The sequence below is a fragment of the Apis cerana genome, linkage group LG7 (assembly GCF_029169275.1).
Source record: "Apis cerana isolate GH-2021 linkage group LG7, AcerK_1.0, whole genome shotgun sequence".
NCBI lineage: Eukaryota > Metazoa > Arthropoda > Insecta > Hymenoptera > Apidae > Apis > Apis cerana.
Genome location: NC_083858.1, coordinates 878,103 through 905,720, shown reverse-complemented (window position 1 = coordinate 905,720; position 27,618 = coordinate 878,103). Strand labels below are relative to the sequence as shown.

At 28.4% G+C, this 27,618-nt stretch overlaps 1 protein-coding gene across 4 annotated transcripts; it reads left to right on the top strand.

The window, feature by feature from the left end:
* Positions 1-670: 670 nt before the first annotated feature.
* On the top strand, positions 671-27,332 carry LOC108002460 (peroxidase). 4 transcript variants are annotated; one of them, XM_017064150.2, is made up of 12 exons: positions 671-1,091; positions 13,724-13,867; positions 15,172-15,490; positions 17,594-17,811; positions 21,751-21,927; positions 22,053-22,249; positions 22,386-22,569; positions 22,814-23,156; positions 23,326-23,656; positions 23,792-23,990; positions 24,095-24,200; positions 24,641-27,332. In XM_017064150.2, exons 1-12 carry the CDS (start codon positions 1,022-1,024, stop codon positions 24,726-24,728), a joined length of 2,376 nt encoding a protein of 791 aa, XP_016919639.1. In that variant the 5' UTR covers positions 671-1,021; the 3' UTR covers positions 24,729-27,332. The 4 variants fall into 4 exon arrangements, with proteins under 4 accessions (XP_016919639.1, XP_016919641.1, XP_016919640.1 ...); XM_017064152.2 differs by having other exon boundaries at positions 687-1,091; positions 15,184-15,490; XM_017064151.3 differs by lacking the exon at positions 671-1,091 and adding an exon at positions 3,666-7,109 and having other exon boundaries at positions 15,184-15,490.
* The last annotated feature ends 286 nt before the right edge of the window (positions 27,333-27,618 follow it).

Here is a 27,618-nt window from a genome sequence, read left to right as displayed (position 1 = left end):
AAATATGAAAAAAAATTTATTAAATTGAAACCGAGATTCATTAAAGAACTTTCCCTAAATTGTTTTAACACATTAAAATTCTTAAAGATTTAATACTTAAATTGAGTGGCAACTATCAATTAACAATAAACAAATCGCAATATGTCGCAAGTAGTGATAGATTTGAACCGGATCAAATCACATGAAACAACTCATGCTTTTTGAGTTATATAAAATCTTAACTTGTAGTTAATCATTTTTTAACAATTTTAATTTCGAAAGATTAAATTTGTGCAATATATGACTGTAATATATAAGATTGAATTGATTAGTGAATTAATTAATGAATTTTTCATTTTCGAAAAATTTAACTTACATTAAATTTCAAATATATATAATTTTAATATTATGCTAATATAATTGCAAAATCTCTTTTCCGATCTATTCAAACCTCTAACATATAACAATATATTTGAAATTTTGAAACTTCAATCTTCAATATCATCATTAATACAATTCTATTTCAAGTTTATATGCAATTTATTATTATTGAAGAAACGAAGAAACATAAGTCATTGTCTCTAGAGTATCATCGTTTTATTGTTGGTACGCATGGGCGCAGACATTATGCGGTTCTATAGGGGCAAGCGCATGCGCTCTCCAGAAAACTGTTTTGGAGGGGAAGGAGAGGAGTGTTCCATAGGGAGAGTCGAATTCGGATAGCCGATCGTACAGGAAGTATTTTAATCCAGTTTACGGTTTCTCGTTTACTTTTTTCGAAATTGACTTTAATCGTTAATTATCAATTAATTTTTAATCAATTGATCACTTAATTTTCTTGACTTTTCAATCGGTCTGTCTTTTCAAATTAGTTATAAATAGTGACTGTAAATTCTCGAGTTTTCGCATTCGAAAGGCATTATCGATCCTACAAAGAGAGAGAGAGAGACTAATTCCGCCGTTGCTTTTGAATCTTACAAAAAGTTGAGGCTATTGGCCCAGGGCTCCAGCAGCCCAACTATTTAATATTCGAGTGAAAAAAATGGGCGTGGATGTGTTCACTTTCCTGTATGAAAACTTGCGAGTCGAACGTTTCAAGAAATCATATTTAGGTAAGCAACAGCATTGGCGTAGACATTGTACTGAATAATTGAGAGCAATAAGTGGGGGAAATTGAGAACTTACAAGTCATGTTTATATGGCAAAATCTACCATTTTTGAATTTAATTTTATAATGTTATGTAATTTTAAAAATATTTACTATTTAATGTTACATATACATATACAATCTCTACATACAGCCAAATATATATATATATATTTATCTGTATCGATAAACTTTCCTTATATGCATACAATACGTTTAATAGGTTTGTATAATTAATTAATAGTAATAAAACTATTAATAATATTGTAATATGTCAAAACAAAAAATTATTAAAACAAGAATTATCAAAAATTATTAAAATTATAGGGAATGACATCTTCAATATTTTCTGAAATTATTATTCTTGTTAATATACTGAATAAATATTGTTTAATACATCAATATAATATATTTTTCTCAGTTCAATAATACAGTTCAATAAAACATGCAGAAATCAAATATTTAAAAATAATGTATTTTATATATTTACAAACAACTGATTTACATTATAAATATTGATAAAAAATAACTATCAATAACATTTAATCAGTTGAATTATTTTTTATTATTTTAAAATATCATTCGATGCAATCATTAACATTTTAAATAAAAAAAAAATATTTTGCATGAATGAGAAATATGATTATGACTAGTAGAACATCTGCACTTTTTCTAAATCAATACTCTGGCATTGAGCATTTGATGAAAAAGTGTTGACGTCAAAACTATACAAAAGGTCAAAAATTTTAATATAATATTAAAAACATTGAAGTTGTTAATAAAAAATTTTTTTGATATTGAATATTAAATATCACCATTATCATTATATCATTTATTGACAATATTTTAATAATATTTGATATTTTAAATACAAAATTGAATTTTTTGCAAAATTAAATAATCTGAGAATTAAAATGACATAATTAGCCTTAACACAAATTTTTTTCTAAAAAATATCATTGAGAAATACAAGTACAAAAATTTATATTATTTCGATATTAATAATATTTTTATGTTATTGAATTTTTTCTAAATTGAAATTCAAAAAACAAAAATTAATTTGATTTTTTCTAATTTTTTCTAATAACAAGAATTTTCTATACATTTTCTTATTATCTTGAAATATATTGAAGAAGTGGAAAATTTCATATCGATAAGAGAAGTCACATATAATCCATGTAGCTTTGCAATTTTTCAATGAGCAATCTTGATAGCACTGTAATTTTCCTACAATTATTATATGTAGGTTACTATATATAAGATTAAGTGTAAGATATACAAAATTTAAATGAAGAAGCATAAGATTTTTATATTAAATATCAGCAATGAAAAAATTGTATCGAATTTTTATATTTTTTAAATATTTTTGCAATTTTTTACTTTTAATAATTTTACTCTCTTATAATTTTGAAATAATAATATATATATATATATATATATATATATGATAATTTACTGTCATATATACAGATTTGGTTATAGCTACATCAATATTTGTTTAAATATTGATATAACTATAATTGTTAATCTAAATAGTGAATTTTTAATTTTTCTTTTGAAGATTTGCTTGTTATTGGATTATTTGGATTATACAAGTTTTTTGATACATCTTTTTCTTTTGAAAAATATTTAAACTTCTTACACGTGTTTGAACTGATACAATTCGTGTTAAACCTATTGCTAACATTTCAAAATGTTACATTGTATCAAATATTGAAAACTTTCATTAAAAGAAAATGATAAAAATTAATTAAACTGATTAAATATATTTTTCAAATTAATATAATAATAAGTAAATGTATAATAAACTAATTCATGGCACAATTTATTTATTATTACATTTTATCATTATCTTTCTATCTAAACTCACCTTTTTTTAATAAAATAAAATATTTTTTAATTAGAAATATTTTTACAGTAAAAGTTATAATTACAATTGAATAAAATTTAAATTCCATAACTTAAATAATAAGTTTTTCTTCAAATTACACAGTAATATTTTGTATTGCACGTGTCGAAAAAAAGTATATATTTAACATCAAATTTCATTCATAAATCTCGCATAAATGTAAATTTAATTCTCGAAACAAAATTTATCGTGATATTCTGTATTGATTCTTTTTATTTTCTGATTTTATTTTCTTCAATTTGCACATTTCAATTTTATTTCAACGAGATTTTGAAAAGCGAAAAAATATCAACGAAATAAATTGATGACTTCGCAAATAATTATTTAAAAATCTATCGATATGTTAAATCGTTATAATATTTAAATTTTAAATAGCACTGTTCATTTTAATTGAGAATTAAATATACTAAGAAAAATATTTAATTTAAAAAATAAAAACCTGTTTAAAAAAAAATATAATTTTAAAATAATACGCGTAAAATTGTTTAAAAGTTATTAAATAAAATAATAAGTCTAACTAATAATTTCATAAATTTGTCGATCTTCTTAATTAAATTATTATCGTATCCTTTGTACAAAGGATTCAATTGATCAAATTAGTGATAACCATAGTTAAGTTCCAATTGACTTAACACCCTCTTATTTATAACTGTGCCCATTAGATACATTGAGCTAGTGACACAATTCTCATTCTTAATTTGAGTTACTTGAGAAAATGAATAACATTTTGTTTCATTGTGTATATATCATTTATATTCTAAATCCAAGTGTCAAAGAGTTCCGAAAAATAAAAATACGTAGATCTAACTATAGTTTTTTACTATATTATGACTTCAATTAACATACTATAGTTGAAATCACAAAAACACGAACATTTATTATGTCTTACGATAACATCGAATTTTACAAAATTAAAATACATGCTATTCAATGCACGTATTATATTTCATGTATGACTTGACAAAAAGTTGTTGACAAAAAAATTTATTCATTTTTAAAAAATGAAATATTTATCCTCTAAATTTTGATTCTTTGAGTCATGCCACTGTTAAATGAATAGCTTTATTTCTCTGACATAGAAAATTACATCGTATCAAAGAGCAGAATAGTCAAGATATTGATTAAAATTATTTATCGGTTCTAATGGTCACACAACAACATCGATTTAATAATGGCGTTTGCGCATTTCTCTACTCCCATTTTGTTCCTTCGTGTAAATATCAGTATTGCGCAGGACGGAAATACTATAGTGAAAGCAGTGGAAAAGTACTGGGATTCTTGGAGGGTGCTATAAATTTGTATTACAATAGAATAAGGGGATATGCTTACAACTAAAAAAAGTCTTTTAACAAAAGGTATAATAATCTAAAATTTTAGGAGTTTGTGCACCCCTAAACTCCCTATTGAATAATCCTTGGATTCGTACGTTACATCTGACATATATAGAGTATATTGAAAATCGTGGTATACCCGAGCAAGGGATGATTTTACGTATAAAAATAAATCAAAAAAGAGAATAAATTTCTTTCGCTTCAAATTTTCGTTTAGATTAAAAATTGTTTAAGTGAAAGTGACGGATTTCTAATTGCATATGAGTGAATTATTTATAGTATGTGAAAATGTGAAAATGTGAAAATGGCAAAAATGTAAAATAAAATATTTTTTTCATTCAAATATTAATTTCCAAGAAATTTGAAAATTTCTTGATTATTGACCGTGTAATTTTTTCTTAAACAATGATATAAAATATTATTATACAATTTTTAATTATTCTCATATATAGAATAATCTAATAAAACATTGTATAAACATTGTATATATTATTTTATAATAACGTTTGAAAATACATGAATATATTTGTTACTGATTATGAATTAATGAGATGATCTAATCGCAATGAATAATAATTATAAACAATTTTCAAACAGATCAAGCAGATCTTTTCGTACTTCTAAAAAGATTTATTATAAAGATTATAAACTTCTAAAAAGATTTATTATAATAAATGATAAAAATATTTCCAACTAAATTAAAATCACATTGACAAATATCAATTTACTATAATTATTTATCATTTCATTTCCCTGGAAGAAAATCAATAAATAATTACATTTTCAAATTATCCGATCATAATGCGTCATCTAAGCTTAGTTTTAAGCTTTAATTAAGCAATTAATATAATAATCACGTGCAAACCTGCTCCAATTTCATCGAAGCAAAACTAATATCGATTACCTATGTTCTAGGTTAATAGATAAAAAGTATTTGTGAATTATTAAAAAAGAGAAAAATCTAAGAAATAATTGGCATTTTTCTGGAAAATATATGAAATACGCATTTCTAAATCCTTCCGTTTAATAAACAGAAAATCATACGACGAAGAATCGGCAGCGATAACCTGGAACACGCTTAGGGAGCTGACATGCAGCGGGGAACGAGGGGTGGGGGGACGGGACGAGCACGTGCTCACCGAGTGATAGAAGTTTTTTTCTTCGACCGAATAAGGTGACCCTATCCTGATAGTGGGGTCCCACGAACGAAGCGAGCAAGTACGCGAGTAAGCGCGTAGAATGCGAGGAATCGTTGCCGTTAGTAAAACAAAGACGGAAAATTCGTTCTACAACGTAAGATAGCATAAGTAGGAAAGAGATAGGGATTGCGGTTGAGCGAGATGGGAATATAGGCAGGTGGGGGAGAGCTCAAGTGTAAAAGTGGTGGGGAGCTACCTTGTGCGCAGTGCATAAGAGAAACACAGAAATATGCAACTGAATAAATGGAAAAGAGACACTATATGGGAAGTATACGGAATGTTGGTGTGTGTGCAAAAGTAAGTGAGAGCGAGAGAAAAAGATATATATATATATATGTATATATATGCATTTGATCGAAAAACTGAGAGAGATACACCAGTTATGTATATTGCCAGAGAATAGAAGATATATTTCGTGAAAGCTGATAAAGTAAAGAGAGATATACAATATATAGTTGAAAAAGAAATATGCGGGATACCAGAGAAGGTGAGAGTGAGACAGCCAAAGTGCATGGAACGCAGTATGAGAAAAGCAAAAAAGAAGCATGAGCTGGAAGTATATGGAAGTATAAATACGTGTTGTAGTTAAGTAGTTATACAACATATAAAATAATTTCATATTATTACGCATCAAGTATTAAAGTAAAATATCATTTTATATAATAATTCGTACGAGAAGGATGTATCAATATAATAATAAATATACATGCAATCTTTTTATTAATGTGTATACAGCTGCAACGCATATATACATATATATATATATGCTTGAGAAGAAACAATCTGACTATCAGTAAGGATAGGAACGTTCTGTGATGAAAAAAAAGAAAGAACAAAACATCCTGTAAATATATAGATATATAGCGTGTATAGAACATTCAAGTAAGATACATAGACCGTAACTTTCGAAGAAACGAGCTCCAGAAAATACATTGCAAGAGCGTCAGAAACAACTGAGGATCGTTCGTTCGTGTTAAGCGCGAGCGATAAAGATAGAATATTACGAGAATGTGTAGGAGCTTCGGTAAATAAGCGAGCGCAAGAGAGGGGGTTGAATAGAAAAGAGAGAGAGGATAGAGAGAATTCTGTAGTCCGTAAACGCGGTGCTCGTGTTCAGTCGTCTTCAGTCCAACTTGGATACGCTCTTCGGCTCGTCCTCAGCAGCCAGTTTTCATAAACGTATTCGCGAAATACTTTTTCCAGTTCGCCGTGAATTGCCAAAGGTGAATGCACCTGTACAAGGAGCTTCCAACGAGTATCTATTCCGACTAACGAGTTCATTAACGAAACCGGTCTAATTTATTTGAAATTCTATCAGAAGGAAAATCTTCTCCTTCTGTCTGACCAATCGTTTCAGCTCGTGTGCGCGTCGAAATTAAAAAGATTCGTATTGGATGTGTCAATAAAACGGAAATATCGTATCTAACCGCGAGCATTGCTATTCCTCTTTTGCGTGCTGAGAATGTTTCTTATTGCACCAGTGGACAATAATCGCTGGGCCTATACGATGCACGGATTGGAGAAGCCTATGGATCACGTGTCTGGTAATGTCTGCTAACTATATTTTAAATATTTGCTCGTAATCAATGCCTTTTATTATCTGGTACACGTCTTGATGTACACGTAAGATTTTCATGACTTTTATTATAGAAGCAAACAAAGATTTTGTACATTTAAATTTTAAATATTCGTGTATTATTATATATTCATATATTTTTTTTAATTCTTTAAATTGTCCAAAATAAATTTGGACTTATTTTTTATCGATATTTTTCTGGTTAAAATTTAATTATTGCGATTCTTTCTAAATTTAAACATTATTGTTAAAAATAAAAGATAATTATATTATTGTAAGACGCGAAGAGTAAGACTAATATCTAGAGATTTAATTTTATTTTATCCTCATGTTTTATTACAATGTTCGGTTCCGTTAATTTAGTTGGCCTACAAAATAACAGACATGAAAGAAAATAATATCATTTTTAATATTTCAATAAAAACATATGTACTTAAAATATTTATTTCTTATGATAAGTATCGTTTTGTAAATACTTGTTCACAAATTAATACAATTTTTTTAAAATCTTTTTTATTAAAATAATGATACTAATCTGTAATAAAATATGTATTTAAAATATGTATTTCGATTATACATTTTAAACGAACTTTGTGAAAGTTAGAAAATAGAAAATTTAAGATATTTAATATTAAATTGCAGATATTATACTTTATTATTATTTATTATTCTTAGATTTTTATATTGATTTTTTATATGATTTCTGTACTCCAAGTATTTTCTCTAGTACAGTATCTTGTTACTGTTATGAAATATAGAATGTAGCTACTTATCTCTCAGAGTATTGTACTCGTTCACCTCGTACTACTGCACTGGTAGATATACGATATACCGCTTGAATATATAAATTTAATAATTTAATATTAATAACTTATTTATTTCTTATTCAAAGTACGGACATTAAAAGGAAAACAATAGTTTTCAATTCTAAGGAAGAAATTTTAATTATGTAGTAATCTCAAAAATATTGAATTTTTAATTTTTATCGTAAAACTTTTTTATTCGACTATGTTTATATCTAAATAGCAAGACAGACAAGTTGAAGACAACATTACGAAAGTAAATATTGAGACACACGTCCTGGGAATTCGACCGGTAATTTCCGAATCCAAACGAATTATTCTATATAACGTGTGTTCAAATTCTCACATCATATGATGGAAAAAATTGCTAAATTAAATATTAAGTCAAATTTACGGAATCTACGGAATCAACAATTAAGATTGAAAGAAAGTTGAGCAAGTAAAAAATTGTATTCATAGTAAAAAATTGAATTGGAACTGATTACTAATAATTTGTTGTCTTTCTTGCTCTATTGTTTCTGTAAACATTACAAATGATTTGAATTATTCATATGTTTGTATAAAAATACATAAGCTAAACTAAATTTGAAATTTCCATTGAAATTTCAAATAAAAGAAAAAAAAAGAAAAAAGAAGAAAAAATGTTAAGTACAAACAATAATATTGATTTTTCGTATCTGAAATGTTATCTAGGTCAAGATACTATTTTTTAAAATACTTGGTCATTTATCAATATCTCGATTGCACTTATATAGTTATATAAATATGGTTATATAAATAACATATATACAAATAATATAAAAATTTTTAATTTTTAGAAAAGATATTAATAACAAAATTCGTACATGTATAGTTAGAAAGTGAATTTTTATATTGCCCTTATTGGAAAAAAAAATATTTTAAAATTAAAATATCTTGTGTATTTTATTGATTGAAAAATGTGATAAAAAAAATGGAATAATGAGAAAATTTAAAAAATATTTTTGGGAACGATCAAATGATACGATAAATAAAAAAAAATTCATTCAAAAACTGAAATGGAAATAAGTTATAAGTAATAAATTATTTTTTAAACTAATATCATGTTATAATAGTGGATTTGAATTAATTATTATTTTAGAAAATAATTTAAAAAATTCGTAGAAATATACGATTTGTTTTTAATTACAGCTAATTTAATATTCTAATAATAACATACAAGTGTTTGAATTAATAAACATGATAATACATTGAAAAACATTTGCACTCCATATGCGTTGTATATTCGTTTTAGATTAATATGAATTATAAAAGAAACGATATTAAAGAATAATTAATAAGTTTACATAACTAATATGTATTAGAATATTAATAACATTCTAATATTAGCATCAGTAATATTATGTGATATTAGTTTAAATATTAATTTAAATGATTAAGAAAAATCTTGAATCAAATTTTAATTTGAAGAAATGTAACTAAGTAAACTCTAAGTTTTGATAATTTAAAAAACAATTTCACGTTATATAAATACTAAAAATTACTATCAATTGTAAAGTATCTATTTATAAATTTTTTTATTTGAAAAACATTTTAGAAAATTGTAATCTCCAATCTTTTAATTCTCACTATTTCTAATTTCAAATCTAAACCTCTTCTGAAATATTTTATAATATAATAAAATAAAATTGAAAGATTACTCTTTATATTATTAGAATGGCCATTAAACGTATTCGGTTTATTAAAGTGATGATTGTAATAACCGTTGTAACTTGAGCTATACCGTGATGTAACGAAACTCATCTTCAGTGTACTCATAGAGAGGAGGCGTGAAAAATGCGCGTCTGTATTTTACAGCAACATATGGCATTCATTTTATAAACACATCTCGCGAGATGTGCGCGCAAAAATCGAATCATCTGGTAAAAAAAAAAAAAAAAAATAGGAGAACGTCGTTTGTTCTGCACAATTGCATTTAACTGTAAATTCGCATTTTCATTTTACGATTTTTAAACAAATCACACCTCTGACACTATTTCCGTTCTCACGAAGGTGTTCCACAATCAGGATATGTAATGAATCATTCTCGATAGACGCGACTAAATTTAAATACGATTACGCTCACTTTGTAACTTTGTTTCAAAAAAGAAGATTTATTGTTTATGTTTGTAAAACCGAAAGATATAAAGGAAGAGGATATCCAAGAATATATTTTCATTTCTGCAAATATTTTCGATTTATATTTATAAAAAGAGAAAACAGAAACGATTAGATAATTTTGCCGCACGTATAGTACAAGTCATGCATAGAAATTATTTTGAGAAATTTATATTTAGAAATTGATATTCTAAATATGAATTTCTCGAAATAGTTTCTTCGTATATTTTTATATTACCCCTTTTCATTGAATATTGAATTGTAATAATTAAATACATTGATATAACTTACATCAAATAATTTAAAATAATGGCATAGTTCCATTTTCTATCAATTGAATTTATATGCTATGATTTTCAACCTTCCATCCTTAAAAATTATGCTGAGAGCATGTGTACTAGATTCTACTACGTACTTGAGATCTTGTTGAAGAAATAATAATGAAAAATATAGAATTGAAAGGAGGTAATTCGAGATTGTGAAATCGAAGCTAAGAATTGGGATTATTTATTCTGGAAATTACTAAATTTAGATTTCTTATAATACTATTTCAGTAAGAGTCATTTCGGTTTTCTCAAAGAGAAATGAGATTGAAATTGGATCGTAGCCAGTTATTATTTTACAGAATTGATATAGAATTTGTGATTCTATTTTGGACTATCTCACGAATTATCTTATAACTGAAATAAAAAAATCGAATGTAATTTAATTCATTCATAACTATAATAATTTTTTTTTTCACACGAAAAATTTATTTTCAGCTATCTAAAGTATATTTTTATCTATCTTATTTATTCGAATATGTATAATGATGATAAAATTTTCATTCAATAAATTATTCAATTGTATCGATATATCGAATGTTGAATAATAAAAAAAATTTAATAAATTCTAATAATTTACTATTCATCAATAGTAAAATATCAGAATAAAGTTCAACAAGATTTCTTATTTATACATCGTTACAAAAAAATGTTTATGTCTTTTCAGAGATATAAATATGATATAAGTTATCATAATTTAAGCATAATCGCAATTTTTTTTTTCCTTTTTACGTGTACGTTAAGATCATATAAAGTAGCTATAAATATTCTATGCAAGTGACTTTGTGTACAATATGAAGATCGAAGTGAAGAAAAAAAAAATTATTGATCACTTTACGTTGTTCAAACATTTCTTCTATATCTTATAATATCTTATAACAACTACGTAATTGTTTGTTAATGAACTATTGTTTGGTATTATCAACAACATTATTATCAGCAATTATTATGATAATGATTTTATTTAAGGCGTTGAAAATTACACAGATACTCGATTTCTATATTTTTAAGTATCCACACGTATAAATTAACAAAAAAAATTATAATTACAAGTGAAAAATAAATAAGAAAAAAAAAAAGAGCTAAAGTCGAAGAGATATATCGTTTAATAAACGATGTATAATGAATATTGATATAGACATACATTATAACGAAAATATGATGCGATAGAACGAAGGCGCCATCAATTTGCAATCGTTCTTGCGTTCTATTAGAAGCAAAATTAAATTAAAATCGAGGAAATATTAAGAATGCAGAATTTCTCATAAACAATTGAATTGCGTATTGAAAATATATTGAAAATCACGTGGTATAATAAAACATGCACAACATGTGTACTTATAAAATATGTTGTTTTATGCGGTAAATTTCAATAGAACATTTTGCCGATAATTGAAAATATGCTAAAAAACTGAATAATCCTGAAAATGTTGTTCTTAAACTTATAAGTGAGAAATTATATCTTTTTTTAGAAACAAGCATATAATAAGGATCTATCGATTTAATATGTATTGATGAAATGAAAAGAATGTTGACAATTCAAACAACGATTTAATTAATTAATTTTCGAAAAAAAAACCATTATTTATTAATGGTTTTTTTTTCGAAAATTATAAAATTTGCTAAAAGATAGCGAAAAATATCGAATGCTTGAAGCAATAATTTTTTAACTTTGAAAATTAATGAAGTTCGTCGAAATTTATTTGAAATTGCCTAATAATTGACATTGACAATTTTGAAATCAAATCTTACATATTTTGATAAGTATTAAGAAATTTCTAGAGTTCAATAGAATTTAATATTTTATATGTCGCAAGAAATGTTTTTAAAATTATATTACCATATCTTTATTTTCTATGATTTCGTCTAAGTGAAAAATATGTTTTATAATCAATTAGACGAAATTGCGAATAAAAAATAAGGTATTACACTATTAATGATAACAAATCTAGAAATATTTCAAAATACTATTTTCTAAACATTTAAACATTATTTATAATCGTCGAGTAAATCATAATGAGATAGGATAAATTCTAGGAGGTTTTCTAAGGTACGATAATAAGTTGTATAATAATAAATTGTTGATGCTATATACTCTTTTATAGCTCTTTTTCAATTCGATGATTATATTCCTAGCTTTATTGACATAAACTTTAATCGTGAAAATTAAACAATTTTAAAAATCAATATTTTTCAAAAAATTTTTAGATCTTTGAATCTTTAGATCTGATTTTCACAAAAAAAAAAAGAAATAGAGGAGATGAAATTAAAGGTGGGAAATTTCAAATGATTTATCTAACTTTAATGCGATGACTCTCGAAAATTTATTTAAACTTATTTCATTATATTTTCCTATATCTTTTATCTCTTAATATCAACACAAAAATATCTCATATTAATTATAAAAGAAATCTCTTTTATATCTATCACGTAGTATAAGTTAAATGTAAGATAAAATTAATAAAATCATTTGACATTGTTACTGTAAAAAAAACAAAATTCTATAATTATATTAACTCTGAATTAAATTTATATCGTTGATAACCTTACTATCAATGACGTCAATGTTCTTTCAAACTTCATTTCATTATCTTAAAAGTGATGTGGAATGAATAATATTCTACAATCATAATTACTAATAAAATAATTTGAACGTTCAATTTTTGTTACACAATAACAATTTTGATTATACATTGAATTTAAGTTTAAATTTCACCCAGAAAGATCTAAATGAATCGAATATATATGATCGAAAAAGGAGATATGCAATTTTTATTTAAAATGAAATTAACAAATAGTGAATGAAGATATATTATAAATAAATATTAAATTTTGAAAAGTGAATTATTTACAAATAATACCGAATTTTTTTAAAATAATCGAAAATCTAAAATAAAGAATAAAATATTGTGAATATACCAGGATAATTTATATTCGTTTTTTAAAACAATAATAAATCCTGATATTATTTATGAATACATATATCCTTCTGTGTATAAGTTGATGTATCAACATCGAAAAAAAGAAAAGAAAAAGAAAAGAAAAGACAAGTCAAAATCTTATAAGAAGTCCTCGAACGATTTCGATCAATTAATCATTAACACAATAAATCTCAAATCTTTTTGAATTATTGTACTAAACAAAAGCACGTTGTTACGCGAAATGACTCAACTAACCACTTCAAGATAATAACAATTGCGTCGTACTTTTTCGCGATAAAGGAAATTCATTTCGATTAGTTCTATAAGTACGTCGAATCAATTTAGTCAAAGAATTTCGATAGAAAGCATATTATAAAAAAATTGTTTGATTTTGTGCAGCTGGTGGCCTAATGGCAGGTTCCGTGGCTACCTTGGCGATCCTATGGGTCTCTCTACAAACCATGGGATTCCTTGGAAATACGCATACGATCGGTGCCTATAAATTGCCAATTTCCTTGCAGAACTATCTTGCCAGTTATACAGGTAAGTTGTCCATTTTTCCTCCATTTTATATATTATATTATTGTTTTTCTTTTCTATTCAAGAAAATTTTAATCGCGAATTGCAGTGTGTTCGATGATAAATTTTATCCTGGATTACCATCAGTATTGACGCTTATCATTGTTATAAATATTTTATTTTAGAGTTTATTTATATATATACGTTGCATTTTAAAAGGTAATCCAAGATCAAATACATCATCCTTTGATAGAAATCAAATAAGTGTAAGTGAAAGTATTGTAAAAAAAAGTAATGTAAATATATGCAATTGCTTAACATTTTGTTTGTTGTGAATTGTATTTGTAAAATATTATTGAAACTATAAATTAGAATTGGAAGTATGTTTGACAATTTTGCAATGTTCAATTAAATTTCACATTTCGAAGTGGCAGAAACATGGAGGGAATGTTTATTTTTTTAAATAAGAAATTTTAATTTTCAATTTATATTTAATATTTGGATGCTTTTTATCAATATATATTTGTTTTCGTATAATTTTCTTATATCATCTACGTCTATTTTATATAATAAATTTATGTAGTTACAATTGTCAAACATTTCTAATTCTCATTGATAATTATGAAATTTCTAATTATGAAATATCTAATATTTAATAATCATCTTATTTTTAAATGATATTTGAAATAAATAACGAGCACAATTGTAACAAAATACTGTTTTACAAATTGTGCTCGCATCTTTATTATCTTGCAATTTGAAATTTTATTAAACTATATAACAAAAATTCGTACTTGTAATTATACTTCAAAATACTTATAACGACAATAATTTAATTCTACACAATCTTATCTGAATACACGAACAAACATTAAAAATTAAGAGTCACTCGACTTGTTTCAAAAATTTTCTAAAGAACACAATATTTTACCGATAAAAAAAAAAATTCTTTCCACAACATTTATGTCTTACGCGTTACAAATAATACACATACTTTAGCCACAATAATTATCCGTTATGTAAAACTTACGCAAAATTCGAGAAGATATCTTACATTAAGATTATCTTATACGTAAACACAATTTAGAAACATTAACGGTTGCAAAATTCTAAGAAGTAAATAAAGAAATAAATAAAGAAAGAAAAAAAGAAAAAGAAAATAATTATACGTACTTTTCCTCCTCCATATATCTTTGTGCCTCACACAAATTGTTTTTCACAACAATTTCGTATAGAAAAAAAAAAAAAAGAAAAAGGCTCGATCCGTTAGATCCCGTGTACAATCCGGTTGAATTGATTGAATTCCTTTTTTACCGACGTTTTTAAAGGTATCCTTTCAGGTTTGCCGATGACAAACTACCCTTACGAGGGCGGCGTCGTAGACACGGGTCGTACCCATAATCGGCGTTACCCTCACATTGACGAAGCGGTCTTGAACAACTCGATCAGTTTCGCGCAAAGCTTGGTCGATCGTATGAGCACCCTCGAAAGGAATATCGCGAATGCTGGCGTCGAATTGATGGCTCACACGCCGGCTGGAAAACAATTCCTTGATTCATATCCTTCCGAGGATGCTTTCGAGAGAGGCCTCGACGCCATAGTGGCGATGAAAGCTTCGTCCTATCTCCTTCATCAGAGCTGTCACAGGTAACATATACCTCTTAGGTCAAAGGTCAATTTCTGATTGGCTGTTACACATGTCTATACAGGATGTTTCCTTACTGGTGAATGTCGCCTTAGGGATTAATTCAGCGTTTAAAAGTAATCCGAAAATTTATATTAATCTGAAATCTATTTTTAAGGATTTTAGGGATTAAGATTTTACGAGTTGTTTATTTTCGATTATTCAACTCGATTATTTTAAAGATCGATAATTAAAAAATTAATGTAACAAAGTATTTTTTTTTAATTATAACTTTTTTTTTAATTCCTGTTATTACGAATTCATTGGCGGACGATACGCGTTACTTTTGAACGCTGAATCTTTCTTTAAAGTGGATTTCGTTTATAAAAAAAAAAGAAGAAAGATTGTATTTAATATATCATCTGGAAAAAGGAGGAAATTGTGCAAAAGGAAGATTCTTTTTTCAAAAAGGAAGATCCAAATTTCATATTACTTAAACACTTGATGTTGAAATTGAATTTTACATTCATCTATAATACGTTCTCATCTAATTCTATTCAATATGTGGATTTTCTATATGAAATGCATAAGAAAAAAAAATTTTATAAAAGTATTTACAATGGGAAAAATTCAATACATCGAAATAATTTTTCGTATCAATTATCTGCTTCGAGTAAATAAATAAACACTTCTTGTTGTTTATATTTTTCTTGAACGAATCATGATATGATAATATTAAATATTATCATTATTTTGATTATTTATCTAAAAGGTTATAAAGTGGTGCAATATTAAAACAAATATCAGAAACTTGAAATCTTATTCTTCGTTAAGCAATTTAGATTAAGCAATTTAGATTTATAGATATTTCACAATTTTTGTACTAAAAAAACTATTAACTTATAAATCTATTTGTTGCTTAAACTTTCAATGAAAATTCTTGCTGTGTTTGCAAAATATCGATTGAATTTATTTTATTGTAATATTCCGCTTATAACATCAAACTAATAAAAACGCCTTTTTGCACAATGAGCAGTTCATTAAAAGAATTGTTTCCTACTGGGATATCAAAAGATGGTTGTAAGATTATCATTTATGTAATTAAAATATTATTTAATTATATTTTATTTATTATCAAAATATAAAATATTTTGAAACCATCTTCTGAACTCCTAACTTCATTCTCTAAAAGTGCTTCATTCTCTAAAATGTAAAATACCTTTTATATTTTAAAATTCACTAACCATAATTCTTTCAAAATTTTTAATTGAATATTGACTTAACATTCTATGTTCAATCATTTATCATTTCCTATTTATTTTTAATTTCTACGTTATACGTTCAAATTTATATATAAATGATCCTCATCTATGTCATCTTTACACGATGAATGATTTTGTGTTTTAAAATTATGGAGAACATTCGTTGCGAAATTACTAACTTTACATAAAATAAGATTTTATTTATTTAAAAATTTTATGAAATTAAATATCATTTTATATTTCATAAAATTTTTTATGAGGTTATTTTATTACGTTGCTTTAAATTTTTTGAATAAAAATAACAAAGAAATTATTTTCAAATTAAAAAAAAGAAAATATGTAAAAGTAAAGGTAATGTATGTAATTTAAAAAGATATAAATTTAAATTTTTATATTCTATATTCCTATCTAATTTCTAGCATAAAACATCATTCAATAAAACACTTCAAGAGTGTTAAATTTATTGCTCCTGTCACAATCAGCGTAATATATTCGTTATACATTTGTTTCATTATTAAGCATTCAATATTATCAACTTTATTATTTGCTACTAAATAGCTACTCATTCAAGATTATTGCCACTTGGAATACAATATCACGCTTAACCAAGCAAATTGATTATACAAATTACTCTCGCAAAAACTTATCGTGGTAGATTCACCTCTCGATTTATATATACAGAAGCACAAAATCTTTTTTACCTCTCTTACCACAAAAAAATTGACAGCCTTAATGACAATAATATCCCATATATATTCGTATGGTAGCATGTTGTCACCATCAGTAATAGTCAAATACGTGGGCGCCTGTTCACAATCCGCCGCTACTCGTGATTACAAATCGACCGATCGATATTTGTTACAGATTCGGCCTGGACAAAGACGATTGCGCTCGTTTCATATCAACCTTGTCACTGGAGGGGACTCCGTTGAACTCGGCCTGTCCATCGTCGCGGCACAAGGGCTGCAATTCTCTGGCCAAGTACCGAAACATCGACGGCAGTTGCAATAATGTCCAAAATCCAAGCTGGGGTAGTGCGATGACCGCGTACACCAGAATTCTCTTCCCCCAGTATTTCGACGGTAAGGGTGTTTCCTACCGTGTGACGATCAGCAAAGAAAGAAAAAGAAAAAAAGAAAAAAAGAAATTCAAAGAGAAATGACTCGTCTACCATATTTCACTACAATCGTCGCCCGTCTTAGCAAAAATTCGCGAAAAAATTTCTACGGTATGCTCGAATCATTATTATCTCGCTTCTCGCTGGGCACACTTCGGTTTTTTTTATCTCTCGCTCGTAACGCGTAACGCGATACGCGTCGTTTCCTGTGTTTTAACGCTCGGCTTGACGGAATCGGACTTTCGAACGGACGAAAGAAACGGAAATAAACGGGAAGAAGAATATATCGAGATACATTCGAACCCTCTATGCCGTGTACCGTGGTGTTGTCGTTATTTGTGTGGAATAATAATCGTTCAATTATTTGCAGCCTCTGAACGCTTGGCGCTTCCTTCTTCTCCTTTTCTCACGTATCCGTCCCCTCACTCCTCTTGTCGTCTCAATTTTTTTTTCTTTCGTTGTACTCGTTGTACTCTTACTAATGCAATTTCTTCTCGAAGGGAATGACTTCGCTTCTTTTCTTTTTTAACTTACGATTCAGAACGGCCGATGATCCAAGGATATTTTCCATCACGTTTATCGGATTATATGCGGTTTTCTTGCGGAGAGAAAAGATTCGTTTGCATCTATATTCTTACTCTTATGGGATATAGGATGTGTTTGATCCGTTTTCTGTGTCGTGGAGATGTATTTCGTGCACGTGTCCCACGTTTGACGATCTCTGTCCATTTTCTAGTTCCGATTTCCGAGTATTGAGAAGAGTGATAATTTTTTGGTCGTTGTATTATTAATACATGCATGGGGTGTCCTAGAAATATGTTAATTTGCCAAGTAATATTCAAATGTAATCACAAATTGAATATGAATGATCCTTTTAAAATAATTATATAAAATTTATGAAAAGAATTATAGTTGAGATGAAAAAATTGTTTTTCGATGACTAATTCTTTTTATTCGTATGTCGCCCATGAAGAAATTAAAAACACACCTGTCTGTTTTTACACTTGAATAAACTTACACTTCTTCTCGTACAGACTGTTTTACGTTTAAATAAAAAAATCTTCGAGATTATTAATAGTATCGAAGATATTTGAAGCAGAAATATTTATTAAATATTATTGAACGATATTCTATTTTTTTTTATGATATTCTTTTTCAAATAAAAAATTTTTATATTTAAATCATGAAACATGTGAAAAATTTAAAGTAGGCTAAGTAATTCCAAGTATTTCTGACTCATACGCCTGTATGTTTCTAAATACCTAAGAATATTACTGAAACGATAAATGATAAATTTTTTTTTTAATGGAGATTTAAGTACTTTGTCTCGTATGTAAAGCAATGTACTGTATTTATGCAGAATAATTCAAGGACATTACTCATATACATTTCTATGCATACAAGTGATTCTAATTTTATTTCATTCGATTTTCATTCTTACTTTTACTTTTTACATAATTGAATTAATCGAAATGTTAAATATTATACGAATTATTATTTTTATTAATTCTAGGACACTCTGTAATTACGCTGTATTCTGTTACGCGATTCTCACGATGAATTAAAAATGAAAAAAAGAAATCCTTGATTTTCAATCTGTCTGATCGCAGGTTCATTCGATTATTATCTTGTCTTTGATCAGGTTTTTCTTTCCCCCCCATAATTTTCGGACAAATTCGATTCACCAACAACATAGTTATCACACACTGTCGGGGTTATATTCTTTAGAAATTCTTCGCCTCGCTCGTCGGCCGTTGATATTTTTAACAAGAATCCGCAAAATATCGATAAAAAACTTTTTTCGAACGGCTCGAAAATATAAAGTGATTCTTTCATATTCATGATTCGATGTTCATTACCGGTGGTATACGCGAGTTACCAGCAGCCTCGACCTACTAACCCACCTACTCCTCATATCGACACCTCGCAAAAGTATATACGATCACACACGACACGCAGAAAAAAGCATATCACACACGTTTATCACACAACAGACGCAAAGCCAAAAGAATATACATGTGTGTACAATATATATTAGTTCAAAAATTTAGCATCACTATTTAAAAAGATACTGAGTAAACGATTTATCGTTAATAGAAATTTACCAAAGATTCTCTTCCGCTCCATTGATACGTTTTATCTTTCAGTTTTTTGTACATATATTTCTTCGTCGATTCGTTTGATAATTATATCTTGTTTTTGAAATTGATACTTCCTCAATGCTCGATTACATTAGATGATCTTATCTTTCCATTGTATCCTCAATTTTTAATTCTTTTAGATTAATCATGAAAGATAGCCACTGATCGTCGAATATCTCTTTTCACATATACTTAAACACACGTCAATTTAAAAAATATATATACATGAAAAGTTATTTATTAAAAAGTTTTTATATATCAAATAGATGATAATTTCTTCCCGACGAATAAGTGATCAGTATCAAACTTTTGAACGACGATATTATATTTGTACCCTATCTGTGTTACGTACACATACAAAAAAAAACGAACACACTCTCTTATCCTTGGGCGCTAATGGACAAAAAAGAAAAAAAAAAAAACGTTCGTCGATTGGCTTAACAAATTATATTCTGTGATTTGCATTACAGTTGTTGTGCGATAAGGCACATAGAGCATAAAATGCCTGAGTGTAGCAGTGAATAATACTGCCTACAATAGGGTGCCCCGGTCGGGAGATTCTATCCAGCAGTAGAATGTGTATGTAAACTAATTCGGATATATCTAATAATGTATCATATTTATTATTGTAACACTAGTTCAAATATTTTTTCTGTTGATTGCGGTATACGGGTCTCGTTAAAGGTGTCCGAGGCAAGCGAATGAAAATTGGGAGTCATTCGCGCGATTCCAATTATCTTTCAAATCTTCGTTAACATTATTTTTTCTCTTTTTAATTTCCGTCGAATTAAAATTTATATTTGTATACATTTTTAACACGCATTTAAGCAGTTATGTCGAGATATATCATCGAGCATCCATCATCTCCCAATTTGATTTTCTCACTTGGGCACCTTCATCAGCCACATAGATAAGTCACTTGATCCCTTCTGTAAGCGTTCTCGACGTGATTTTTCCTTTTTTTTTCTTTTTTTAATGAACAAGCATCATTGCATCATTTGTGGCAAATTAGAATAGAATCACCGATCGCGAAATTCGCGAATGTGAATTAAAAAAAAAGAACAAGAAAATAATCCGTTCTCAAGCGTCGATAACGCATCAGAATATCACGTCAAATAAAAAAAAAAATAAGTAGAAGACAAGTATTTTGTATTGCTCTGCAGCGCGAGAGTCGTCGTCGTTTCTCGGTCGATTCAGAGATCAATCAGCGCATTCAGGATTCAAGAAAAAAAAACAGAAAGGAGAAGAAGAAGAAGAAGAAGAAAAGAAAAGAAAAATTTTAATCGAACGATTCATAGTCGGAAAGCAATCGTTGCCGAAATTCTAACTTGAAAAATATGACATACCTCGCCTACTGATTGGTCTCTGATGAGTTGAATGGTCGCGTGCTGAGGCAGGTTTTATAGGGTAGGATTCTCGCATTGCAGGGATTGGAACCTCGATTTCAATTGTTCAGTATCAGACACACTCGCTCTCGCGCTGCACCAACATTATTTCACACGCATACGCGGAAATCACCTGCAAGATTTTGTCGAAATCGGAGTAATGACGATCCTTCCGTTCTCTCGAAACTTTCCTCCTCGGCTTCGAGTCGATTATACGATTATGAACCACTTGTTTGATTCTCGCGTAAATTGAATATTATAAATACTCTCATTTTCACTTTTTCGATAATGTCGAGAAATCGCGTGATATTACTCCGATTAGGCGACGAGAGGTGTGGCGAGACAATGCACGAGCCTAATGCTTAATTTGGCGATCAGGAATCCAAGAACCGAGACGTATGGGGCACACGAGAAAGCCGCTACCCGGTGCAAGAAGCATAAGTGTGGCCGTGTCGACACCCAACGATCAATCGGACGTCAGCAGAACTTTAACGGTGATGCAGTGGGGTCAGTTCGTTGCAAACGACATTTCTTACACCCCGATGCGCAAAATGGGTAAGCGTTTTTTAGTAGATAAAAAGATTATTATATTTGGATTGTTATATAACAACGTAACGACACATCTTTTGAATTCACGTTTCATCAGAGTAATTGTTATACAAATAATATTACGTTTACAGTGTCGACAGGGAAGCCAATCTCGTGCTGTCGGTCAGACGGAAACACCTTATCACCTAGATACGTACACCCTGATTGTTCCGTAATTATGGTACCTGATCGAGATCCTATTTACGGGCAACACTACGTACGATGCATGAATTACGTGCGCTCGTTGCCGGTTCTTAAGGCGGAATGTACATTTGGACCCGCGGAACAGGTATATTTGACTTTCTTTATTACAAATCTTGTTATTTTTATTAATCTACGTTGAAAGAAAAAGAAAAAAAGAATAATGTTTTGAATAGAATTATTAGAGTTGATTAGAATTATTATTTTTTTTTTTGCGATAACAGATGAATCAAGCGAGCCACTTTTTGGATGGTTCAGCGATCTATGGTTCTACGTTGAAAAAGTCTCGTCAACTCCGCGAGTTCGAAGGAGGTCGGTTAAGAGTTCACAAGATGAATAATCACGAATTCTTGCCAATTGGAGAGGATGAAATCTCGTCCGCATGTGCGAAAAACTGTTACAATTCTGGTAAGTGAATCTTGATTTGCAATAAAAACCGATATTGACATTCGTCGAAGGATAACATTTTAAAATATCGTTTATCTTTTATATCTTTCGTAAACGATGATTTGAACATTAATTAAATTAAAAGACGACTTCTTTAACGACGACACATTTGACTTTTGTGCCACGTGTCCCCCTCTCCTCCTCTCTATTTCACTTCGAGTTTCTATCGTAAATTTCATTAGATATATATTCTTTGATTACTTAGGCGATTATCGCGTAAACACGCATCCACAACTTGCTGTCATACATACGATCTGGCATCGTGAACACAACAGAATAGCCGACAAACTTGCCGAGTTGAATCCTAACTGGTCGGACGAGACGCTGTTTCAAGAAGCTAGGCGTATAGTTATTGCTGAAATTCAGCATATCACGTACAAAGAGTGGCTACCTATATTGCTGGGCAAGAGGTACACCCGCGCCGTCGGTCTCGTCGTTGGGAATAGCTACAGTCGTAATTATAATTCCGAGGATGATCCAGCGATCAGCAACGAGGTCGCGACAGCAGCTCTGCGCTTCTTGACTTCTTTGATGCAAGGAAAAATAAGGTAAATTTATTTTTAATTCGCACCAAAGCTGTGATATATATATATGTATATCAAAACCGAGGGGGAAAAAAAAATTTTGTTTGAAAATTATGATATATTTTTTTGTTTGCATGTCTGCTTCGATTAAGAAGAATAAAAAGTCGCTATTTTTATATGTATTTTGTTACAGTTTGACAGACGATAAACGGCAGATGAACAAAACCGTTTCTTTATCGGAGTACTTCTTCAAACCAATTATAATCGAGTCTGACGAAGTGTTCGACGGTTTATTACGTGGAATGGCCACTCAGACCAGCCAGAAAATGGATGTTAGCATAATCGAAGACGTAACAAGCAAATTATTCGCGGCCAGTCAAGATAGCTTGGGCTTGGATGCAATCAGCTTGGACATTCAACGTGGCCGTGATCATGGCCTACCAGGTTACAATCATTACAGAAAGTACTGTGGTCTTCCAACTGCGAACACCTTCGACGATTTCTTGGATTACATTCCAATGGAGGTAAAATCATTTTGATAAATATACACGATTTAACGAACGTGTATTTTCCTATAAATCGAAAAATATTGTTTGAAGCGTAATTAATATATAAACTATAAGATTATTTTCATCTCAAATTTAAATTTAAATTAACAGATGATGAAGAAATTGCGCGCACTTTACGCTCATCCTGATGACGTAGACCTTATTATCGGAGGTATGGCCGAGAGACCAGTGGATGATGGCCTATTAGGCCCCACCTTCCGTTGTTTAATATTTGAACAATTTTCGAGAACTCGTCGCACCGACAGATATTTCTATGATTCTGCGTATCAACCGCATCCCTTCACGCCTGGTAAGAGATGCATTTTGATTGGTAAAGAAATGACATTTATATCGGGAAATATTAATATCATCGTTTTGAGACCGATATAAATTGCAATCGAAACTTTTTTGCAGAGCAATTGGCACAGATACGCAATGTAACGTTAGCAAGAATATTTTGCGATAACGGTAACAATATTACCCAAATGCAACCAAATGTGTTTCTCCGGCCACAAGCAGAGTAAGTTGATGATATTTCATCCAATTGTTTTATCATTTCGATAAGAAAACTTTTGTGCAAATAATCTTACATCTATTTTTTAAACATCTATTAAACTACACATACTTGTAACGATTATGAGAAAAACTGATAAAAAGTCTCATATTGTGTCTCATTTGTATGTGTAAATAGATATATATAGAATCATATGCTAAGGTCGTAAAGTCAGCTGGACGTGTTCGAAAAATGCCGCTTTAAAACACTTTAAAAGCTCGATTATCAACTCAAGAGCTATTGACATACTTATTTCTACGAAATGATCTATTATAATCGTGAGATTCGCATAGTGTGACCCAATTATAATAAATATCACTTAATACTTTAATTTACGACCTTATTATATTACACTATTATTATCATTTTAATCATTAAATATTATTTTTCTTTTCTTTTTCTATCAGAAACGAGTTGAGGTCCTGTACAATGTTCGAAGCTATTCCCAGCGTGGATTTATTCGCTTGGGCAGAAAGGGCCAAGGCCTATCGTTGAACTTCCCCTTTAATTGGCTGGTCACATTGCCGCATCGGTTTGCCCGGGTCGCAGGACGGGCACGATATTAGAGATAACGAGACGATGATCGATTTTGGCATAAAAATCTGCCAAACTTTGACACGTAATCTTATGAACGCGAAGGAAAAGAAGGATGAAGATTTTTTTATCGAAGAACCGCGTGCGATCGAATGACCAACACAACGGGCACGATGAAGGGAAATAAGACAATTTGGTGGTATATATATTACATATGTATATATGCTACTCGAAAATCAATTAAATATAATAAAAAACAAAAAAAAAGAAAAAAAGAAAAAGAGGTGCATCCAACACACGTGACTAGTCGATTAAAACGAGCATGCTACGGGGCTATGCTACGAGAAATTATATATTATTCTTAAGAGAAAGGGGAGGAAAAAAGAAAAAAAAGAAAAAAAAAAAGAACGAGTGTTGTGTTCAATAGATGGAGATTCGACACATTTAGATCTTACGGAAAATTTTTCTAGTATAATTTAGGAATAACATGAACTCATATGAGAATGCACGCGAGTGAGAAGCTAGATAGAAGTCGTAGATACGCTAATTTCTTTAATCCTACGCTTAAAGTATAATATTTGTTTTCCTTTGCGACGAGCATTCAATAGATCATGAGAATTTTTATTTTATTGATTCGCCATATTTTGTTCTTCTACTCATTTATATACTCTTTTTTGAAGAGGTTGAAAAGAGATCTTTTTATTACGTTTCATTCTTTTTCATATATATTCTCGTGAGCTAAATGGAGTTTATTTTTGTATCTGAAAATTATTATATACGATATAAGAGAACATGATATTTTGGATGCCCTATAAAGTATGCAAGTGGATGCATGAGTGAGTCTTCTTGATTATTGCACTTTGATCCATTGTGATTTAATGATTCTTTTTTTAGATTATTTTAATTAATATATTCGGAATGCATTAAAGTTGTAACCTTATACAACATTTCAAACTCTTGGTATATCAATTTTCTTCATATTTTTTTTTTATAAATAAAATTCAATATATCGTCTTTTTATATGAGCAAAGTATGTAATTATAAAAACTTTAAATTAATTATGACTAATTTGAATTTTATTAGTGTTCATTAATTAACAATAGCATATATACATATATGTCTTGCTCATCTCCCAGTTCTTAGAAAATTGTATTTCTTGGAAAATTTACATATGTAAAGCATATTCCCATTTTTCATACTAGTACAAAGTATAGCAATATAACTATTCATACATATCAATTTTTCCAATCTTTTATTGAGCTCTCTATATAATAAGCAATATTTTATTTTTCATCTTAACTTTAATAATTTAATTTCATTATATTCAAATAGTTTCCAAGAAATTATGATGCAAATAAAAAAAGAAAAATAGAATGAGAAATCACAATGGATTAATACAATAAGAAAATGACTCGAGTGTATTAAATCAAATAATATCAATAATTTCAAATAAAGCGAAGCAATGAATTCAAAGTAGAAAATCAAAATGAGAATTCAAACGAGCAATAAGTTTTGAGAAAATGATCGATATTGTAACAGATGAATTTAGTAATCTTTCTAATCTACATAAGTATTGGATGAAGAAATGCTTCAGAGATTTTATCATACCTATAATAAGATTTAAAAGAAGAAAAGAAAATTTAAAAGAAAAAGCAATATTTTTTTAATCATCAGAATATGATCTTTGCTCATGTGAAATGAAACCAAATTTTAGAATTTTATATAATATTTTTAAGGAAATATAACTAGGATGTGGTTATAAAAATAATGTAATCCAATTTTTTAGTTAGTATATGTATACATTTTAATTACATTCACTTTTATACAATAATTTTCAGCACTATATCTTTAACTATATATATTTGTTTAAAATATATACATAAGAACATTGAAAGAAGAATTACTGTAGAATCACTGTATGTTAGGATTACTGTAGAATTCTTCATTCAAAATACAGGAAAACTGTTGAATATCGATTGTTGTAGGAAAGAGTTAAGTTTGATCGAGCAAAATTAATCCAAAATCAAAATGAAGAATTTATAAATACGATCATTTGCAATTTGAAATTTATCATCATAACAAATCAAATGAATGAAACGAACAAGATCAAGTTTTTTGAAAGCCAAAAATATATATTATGAAGAATCATAAAGAACTATCTATCCATCTTACCTACATTAAAACTTCTACTTTTGCTCGTTCAAATATAATAATTCTTAATATTCTCAACGACTAACTGCCACTTAGAAGCACGCGCGTTTTTTGAATTTGTTTAGAATATTTTTTTTTTCCTGTTCATTCTTGTTAATAACTCAAATTTTTAACAAAACTCTGATCAGCGTTTAAGTTGATTTGCATGACTGTAACGACTGAAATACTTTTAGGAGTATATGGAGTATGACTGATTAGTTTTTAAATAAAGAGTAATATTGTTGAACGTTTTATACGTGATTAGGATTAATTGTACTTAAGATATCCAATACAATCCAAATTTCAAAACTAATTGAAGATTGGATTAATCGTATTACGAAATTAGAAAAATAAAGATCTAATCAGTAATATTAACACTTTTAAATTTTATTATTCCTCGAAATTTCCCTATACTTTCTTTTTCTACATCTTTATTTTTTCATTTTAATTAAAACAGAAATATAAAATACCAACAAAAATAAATATTTTTTAAGATCATCAAAATCGACTATTGATATATGATATATGAAATTATGCAGATTACGAACTAACGACAAAAAATAAATAAATTTTATTTTGAATCTAACCTATTATTTAAAAGACTAAAGATATAGAATAGACCTAACATTCTCTTTTTTGTCCCTTGCACTTAAAATTTGCA